Source organism: Gymnodraco acuticeps, unplaced genomic scaffold (genome assembly GCF_902827175.1).
Source record: "Gymnodraco acuticeps unplaced genomic scaffold, fGymAcu1.1, whole genome shotgun sequence".
Lineage (NCBI taxonomy): Eukaryota > Metazoa > Chordata > Actinopteri > Perciformes > Bathydraconidae > Gymnodraco > Gymnodraco acuticeps.
In genome coordinates this window covers 2,273,574-2,281,425 of record NW_022990270.1, presented here as the reverse complement: position 1 = coordinate 2,281,425, position 7,852 = coordinate 2,273,574, and the positions used below count along the sequence as shown (strand labels likewise).

Genomic DNA, 7,852 nt, shown 5'->3' with positions numbered 1-7,852 from the left:
TTTTATGTGACAGTAACTTTTTTTATTTTCAAACAAGTTCAACAACAAAACAATATTTTAAGAACAATTTTGTACATGTGAATAATAAACTGTGTGCATATTTCACATTCAGGTACGGTGGAACTGACCGTGGGTTCCCAGTCCCACAAGACGACTTGGGCCAGTTTGTTCTGGACTCGACCAACAGTCCATGTGGAGACGACCACTTCCAGGAACAATTTGAGAACCTTCAAAGAACGAGTGGTCTAATGCAACCCTTGACCTGGGAGTCCTGTGTTGCGAACCATATAAACATGAAGAACATGGCTAATTTGTCAATTGTAAGCCCAGCTTTCAATAAAGTCCAAAACCAAGCGAATTTTCGATTCCAAAGTCCATGTTGCTTTCAAACTGTTCGTAGGTGCTTGACATCGGTATTTCAATTGTGTTCGAGCAGGTTCTGCCGATTGGAAAGCGAGATGTTCGCTGAAAAATCTATTTGGGTCTCGGCTGAATTCCAGACCGTGGCAGGGTGTTTAATCCTGTTGAGAACATCAGGATGTCTCTGAGGAGTCCTGTTCGTTTTTCTGTGAAGAAAAAGTAGTATTATGTTTGTTTTTTTAAATATCAAGATTGATATCAGACGCTGGTTTAGGGTGCCTGAGAGGTCTGATAAAGGTAAACAATCAAACTACTGTACTGTTAAAACATTGTGCTTCTTGTGGCACAAAATAATATGTTGACGTTTTATTTTACCCTGGCAAACTGTTGTCCATTCTTGGAGTGCTCTCTATTGCAACGGCAAATTTACACGAACCACACCGTCCTCTTCACTTGAAGTTGTTCCAGTGTAACCTAAGAAAATACAAGTGTCATGATTAATACTATAAAAAGAATTGTTCCCCTCCGTCTGTACCTATCATCAAATGTTGGTTTGAATCCTGAATTATTGCATTGACATCAATGAGAAAGGATTACATCGAAACACAACATTTTTGTGAAATGTACATTATATTGTTGACCGTCCTTTTCACTCTCATATTAGGATTTACATTGGGGCACAATAAACCAACATTGTTGTGAGAAAAAAGGTTAATTTAGAATTGCAATCCTTAAGAGGGAATTTATATTTAGTTTGAACAGGAGGAAAGTTTGGAAGCTTTTGTTGATACTTAAATTCCATTTCTTCTGCCACTATTCATAAAAGACCATTTGACCTCATAAGTTCAACCACGAAGAGAAAGCAATGATGGGTGGAATGAATTGTGTTAAGAAATATAGACAGACCAACTGTTATGTATACATTTGAATTATTATACAGTTTAGTGCTTTAAACAAGGGGGAATATATGTCAGAAGCACTTACAACTGTTTTCAAAGTCTTCAACAGTACAGATGTACAACGCAATTCGTTGGTAGGGCTTTCCACTGGTCTTTTTGTACATCTCCACTGTGAAAGGGATGTCCGTTCCGGGTATATTTGTAATCTCCCTCGCATCAGGGTACAACAAAACATGGGCACCATCTTCCACGACCTGTTTAAAAGCTTTCTGATTTTTTATGGCAGCAGCCAACAGTTCTTGACATGACCATTGAGGTTCAACATCAAGAGGAAGTAACCTCCCTCTCACAGGTCTAAGGCAGCCATCCATCATCCTCATTACTCCAACAGAAATCTGCAAAAAGACAATAACATGCAAATGAATAAAACATTTTAAAAATGAATACGCTAAAGTCTTCGGACATTATATGAGAGTGTGGTGACCAGATGTGAATTACAGCTGTATTCATAATAGAAAACGTTGCATACCTTCACTATTTTCTGTTTCTTTTCACTAGATAAGGACACTACAGCTGAGCTTCCTGCTACAAAAAAACACAGGAATAAAACATGAATTACTCATCATTATGTGCAATAGGAGTCTCATCCTCAATCCCTTCAGTGGATTCAACAGTAGGTAAGCCACATCGTTTAGAGATGTATTTGTATAATAACAGAATTCGAACTTTTAAACCAAGTTTTCTAAAAATTCTTATTTTTCGGTAATAAAACCTATTTACCTGCACTGGTGCTAGGCTGTGCACTTAGATGTGCACTAGTGGTGGGCATCTCCTCAGGGACTTTGTTAGCCACATCCTTTAGAAACGTGATGTCTCTGCCACAGACACCACAAACACCATGGGGAGCTGTCACGCTGGACCCACAGAATGGACAGTACATCTGTGGAGAAATAAATTGTAGGACAGCTAGGTTAAGTCAAAAAGAGTGGATATTTTTCGGCTACCTAAATATTATAATAGTATTAAAGAAGGGTTGTCGAGACGAAAGTCAACATTGAAAGAAAAATAATAATATCTGAGAAAAACAGACGGATAAATAATTATTTGTATGTATTTTCATTTAGGTTATTGTGATAGTATTGTTCAATACCAAGGGGGTATTAGTTTTATTTTGAATAGCGTAGTCTACTTTACTTAATGATAAGCAAGCTGTTATTAAAATATATTAATGCCGCTTCCGGTAACACGGCAACAAAAGGGGCAGGAATTATGATGGCCGGTCTTTTGTTCCCAAAGCCACGGAGGGAGAAGTTGGCGACAGTGTGTGTGAGGCTCCAGAGAGTTTCTCCGTTGTTTATTGCGTTTTGGATCTGTTGCCTTATTTTGTGAGAGTACTGTTGCGCAATCGACGGCTTTTACGCAGCGTGGTTTGTGTGCGCTCCGTTTTGTTTAGTGTATATTTTTAGACAGCGCAGATGGTGTTCAGTGAGGTTTTCTGGGTTGCTTGGTTTCAAGTAGAGAAAGAGACTTTCTTATTAATTCATTTAAAGTGGACCTATCATGCTATATTTGAACAATATATTGTAGGGCCATACCTATACAAACTATATAGGCTAAATATAGTTGTTTTTTTTCAAAATACCAAACAGATCCTGCATTTTAGCCATGCCTCATTTCGCTCTATTTGCTCTTTCCAGCCCTGTTTTTGCAGGGGGCTGATTCTGTGAGCTGCAGCTGACCACTCCCCCCTGCAGGAGAGGGGAGCCTGCTTTGAGATCAGCTGCTGGGCTGTCAGAAGAGGGAAAGAAAAAGAGATCTCCGTCCTCCATGTTTTATTCTTATATGATTACATAGTCGTTATTCATTTGTTTTAAAGCTCAATAAATAACAAAGAAGACCTTTGACCGGCACTTTTCTAATTTTGTGCGGAAGATTTCAACTTTAACGGACATGTTGACTGGCGAAAAAAAATCGAACTGAAACTCTGCCGCGCTCTGCTTGTTCCTTTGGAAGAGGCGGAGAGGTGGGTGTTTGTCATCTGCTGTTGGACTACCGGAGAGAATTACAGTGCTTGCCTCGACGGGGAGGGATTGCATTGAATTACAGCAGGAGGAGCAAACGCTTGCCTCGGGAGGGAGAAAAATATTTGTTTTTATTTGGGGTTAAGTGGATTTAAATTCTGTTAGACAGCCATATATCTTTGCATACTTTCACAGTAAATATTTATTCAGTATGATAGCTGTCTAACAGAAGTTAAATTCATGTCTCACTTATTCTGACAATGTACTTAACCCCAAATAAAAGAACCCAATAAAAAGAGTTGTTAAATAATAGTGAAGTCACGTTGTAATAATAACTCATCTCTCTCGAGTTTTATTTTTCAGCTTTGACAAAAGCCACTGTGTCAAGTGTCCTTCTTGGGTTGCCGTCCGGAGTTCTCCAATATGGCGGACCATCTCGCACTGCAGATCGGGCAGAGCTGCAGATCGGGTAGTGACACCGGCAATGGCCGGCCGTGGCCCAACCCCCCGTTCCCCTGATAGGTGGAGAGTTGGCCATATAGGCGGAGCTCCTCGTTCCTGACGTCAGAGAATTTTCAAATCTGTCTCAGTCTGAATCAGATCCGTTGCAGCCCCGTTTTTAGAGATTTGGGTATGGAGGAAAAGAGAGAGGGTTGTGTTTTCTGACACTTGGTGAGTTCCCTGACACACCGGGGACACATATTCATGTAGAAAAGACGTACAAAAGTGCATTTTGCATGATAGGTTCCCTTTAAGTTAATGATGTTTTGTAGAATAACTCACAATTTATCATTTGAATTATAATACCCTGAAAATGGAATGTGACTGAATTATTATTAGAAATAATGCAATGGAGGCATACAAAATATTTGTGATTTTGTTTGTCCTCTGTGTTTGAAGCTTTTCAACCTGATGAGAATCTGATGAAAAGTGTCTTATAAATAACTGCTGAGCAGAAAAGAAAGACAAAAAGAAAGAATCTGAGTTGTCCAAGCGTCCTATGTTGCCCTCCAGCCTCTCAAGTTTGGGCAAAACACTGAATACAGGCCAAAACCAGGAAGAACTTGACATGGGTCTTTTAATTAACTCATCAGAAGCCAACCTCCATTTATTTGTTTGGACTGACTTCATCCTTACCTCCATGAGAAAGATATCATTCCTCTTGGCAGAGGACAAGATCTCCTTGGTGTTCATGGCCAGCGGCTTCTCACACAACACGTTCTTCTTGGCATTTGTGAAGAGCATCAGACGGTAGGGGTGGTAAACTCCAATGTACACAACATCTGCATTCACAAAAAGACACAAACCAGAGATCATGCTGTCATGTTTTTCAATGTCAAAATATATATTACAGTATATATATAACCCACAGGAAATCAAGACAGTTGTGGTTCAAACTGAATACAAGAGTAGTAAAAGTGCCATCAAACAATCTGATGTGACCCAGGTCTGAAAGAAACCAACCTATGTCTGGATCTCTGGCCAGCTCCTCATAGCTGCCGTAAACTCGGGAGATGCTGTGCTTTGTGGCAAACTGCTGTGCATCCTCTAATTCACGAGCTGCCACAGCCACAACCTGTAAATCCAGTTTATAATATTATTCACCACAACAAGGTAATCCTGTTCCACCGTAATGAAAAGCCCCCAGAAATAAAATGTGCTTGCAGAGGCATGATAACATGTGAACTTATTATTTCCATATTCAATTTGCTGTGTAAACTCAATAACGTAATGTTTCTCTTGCTAAAACTGTGCATTTCTCAGTGTTTGGAGGCAGCTATACTTTACAATAGTAACCCATTTATAGTCAGTTTAAAGATTCAATAAATATAGTCTTTATAGCAACATTTTGTTTTTAAGTGGTACGCAGCTATTTAATATGTTTGCATTAATGTTTTTATTGTTGGGTACTGTAATTACTCGGTTATAGAGTAACAATAAAATGTAGGTGACCATTTAGTGTGTACTTTACGGTAGAAAACAAAGCGTGCCAAAGTGTACTGTAGTTTGAAATGTCTATACACTCTTTAAAACTGCATGTTGCACATCATCAACACTGGATTAGGATTTTTACTTTAACCATAGACGGTAAGAAATGTGTGTGTACTGTCCGCGGATACACACACTCTGCACGGAGCGAAAAGCCTCGCTGGGTTCTGTGTGTGTAGACTGTAGTCGAGACGTGTTGCAAACTAAAGATTTAAAATGTGTGTGCGCTTCTGCTGGTACCTGGTGGTCTTCATGAGGAAGGGTCTTCAGAGCCACAGTGAAGTCATGACTGAACCTCCCCGTGCTGCAGATTCCCCACCTGGTTGCCATGTTGGACGAGTAGCATGTCCCTGCAGCCCCGGAGACCCCTTTCTCCCAAACACTAGCCCGCGGTGTTTGAGCAGTAAAGTGATTCCACTCAAACAGAGTTGGTACAGCACCTTTCACAAGCCTCCTACGGCCATCAAGGGTTTTTCGCTCTATGAGTTGATCCGTGGCGAAGTGACGACTGCAGACCTTGGAGTGAGAGGAGATTGTGAAGTTATCGCGTAGTATGTTTACCAGCCATTGTCTTTGCAGCTCGAGATCGGTCGGAAAGCCATGAAAACTTAGGACGCCGTTGCATTTAGCTGACGCCGTACACAGTGGGACACAGCAGTGCTCGGAGTAGTTCTTCACTTGTCTTTGCAATTGTCCTTTTTTTTCCTTCCGTGGCAAACTCATATTTAATCCATAGATTTAAACTGACTAAAACTTTTGTGGACCATCTTCCTCTCAGCTCCGCAGACCGGAAGCAGCCTAGCAGTATTACGTAGAAGCCGGATGTACGTCTCAGACCCTAGTGACCCTAGTGACAGACTCCGGGGCTGCAGGAACATGCTACTCGTCCAACAGGTGGGGAATCTGCAGCACGAGGAGGATCAATCATGACTTCACTGTGGCTCTGAAGACCCCTCCTCATGAAGACCACCAGGTACCAGCAGAAGCGCACACACATTTACATCTTTAGTTTGCTACACGTCTCTACTACATATACACAGAACCCAGCTAGGCTTTTCGCTCCGTGCACTGCAGTGTGTGTATCCGCGGACAGTTCACACACATTTCTTACCGTCTATGGTTAAAGTAAAGTCCTAATCCAGTGTTGATGATGTGCAACATGCAGCTTTAAAGGGTTTATACTATAGACATTTCAAACGACAGTCTGCAGCATTTTTTAACACTTTGGCACGCTTTGTTTTTTACCGTAAAGTACACACTAAATGGTCACCGTTACGTGCCGCAGTTGGTGCTTGGTGTGTGTGTCTCTCTCTCTCCCTGATTGTCTCCAGGTGCAGCCTCTCCCCCAGGTGCTCCCAATCCCCAACCAGGGCCTCCATAAAGGACCGGAGGAAGGCTGCAGTGGCCTCTCCTTCTCATATGGCAGCATGGTGTTTCTGTGTGAAACCTGTGTTCTGTTAGTTATTAGGAGATGTGCTCCAGTGTATATTTGTGTTCTAGTTTATTTTATTTTATTTTGCTTTGCAAGTTGGCTGGTGAGCCCTTTTTCTTGTGTCCATTAAAAGACCATCTTGTGGCTTCAGAGATCCGTTTCCTCTCCTTTTTCTCTCGCCCGGTCATTTCATATTTTGTTACTTCCCTTTGGTTCCCCTAGCCCAGTAGGGAACGTAACAAATGGGGGCTCATCCGATCTTTGAGACAAAGAGTGAGTATTTGATTGTTGATATTGTGTTTGGTGGTGACAGGGTCGGCTCTAGAACAACTTGAATGGGGGGGCAATCATTTACCAAGGGGGGGCACACACTGCCGTCAACAACCAACACACAAACACCAACTTCAATTTAAAAAAACATGCTGTAAAGTCTATTGTCTTTCACACACATTGCAGGGGTGTAGTGCTATTGTATAGTGCACCTATGACTTGTGCATACATGCACGGTTGTGGCACGACCACCAAAACAGAAACATATAAGGACAGAGGGTGTCGTTTTCTCATACTGATATTCTGCACAAACTGTGCTGTTGTATTTGCTGTAAAGTGTCTTTACTGTAGGTTATTTTTGTATTATACTGTATATACAGCACTTTGGCTCGACCAAAAATCGTTGAAAAATGTGCTATATAAATAAAACTTGATTTGATTTGATATGGACATAGGCCATCATATAAAAAGTGTGCAAATGTATTTAGTATCCTATCCATGTGAACATGTTTTAGGTGGGGGTGGACCTAACCTCCTCTAGGAGGGTCTGGGGGCATGCTCCCCCGGGAAGATTATTTTTAAAATATTGAAGTTAAATGCATCAATCTGGTGCACTTTGAGAGCAAAGTGAAGAGATCTATGGATAGCCTACATCTCTCAGCATCCATATGAAACAGAACTGTACACAGATTTACTTTTTCTTTATGGATATTTCACTAATCATTCCCCTTTTAAACTGTATTCTTGTGTTACTGTCCTATAGTATTTCATACCCGTTTTTCATTTATTCTCTCTTTAATAACTATAATGATCATATAAAGGTATTCCTCGAAAATACTTACATAAATGGTGACCAAACCGTTTGAGACCCACTGAGATAA

General features: G+C 40.9%; 1 protein-coding gene across 2 annotated transcripts; it reads right to left on the bottom strand.

Moving 5' to 3' along the window:
* On the bottom strand, nucleotides 1-6,139 carry LOC117549146. 2 transcript variants are annotated; one of them, XM_034220781.1, is made up of 8 exons: nucleotides 5,510-6,139; nucleotides 4,745-4,856; nucleotides 4,418-4,563; nucleotides 2,040-2,199; nucleotides 1,789-1,841; nucleotides 1,345-1,654; nucleotides 736-834; nucleotides 1-566 (listed from the first exon to the last, which is right to left on the bottom strand). In XM_034220781.1, exons 1-7 carry the CDS (start codon nucleotides 5,990-5,992, stop codon nucleotides 770-772), a joined length of 1,329 nt encoding a protein of 442 aa, XP_034076672.1. In that variant the 5' UTR covers nucleotides 5,993-6,139; the 3' UTR covers nucleotides 1-566; nucleotides 736-769. The 2 variants fall into 2 exon arrangements, with proteins under 2 accessions (XP_034076672.1, XP_034076671.1); XM_034220780.1 differs by having other exon boundaries at nucleotides 1,789-1,844; nucleotides 5,510-6,137.
* Nucleotides 6,140-7,852: the final 1,713 nt, after the last annotated feature.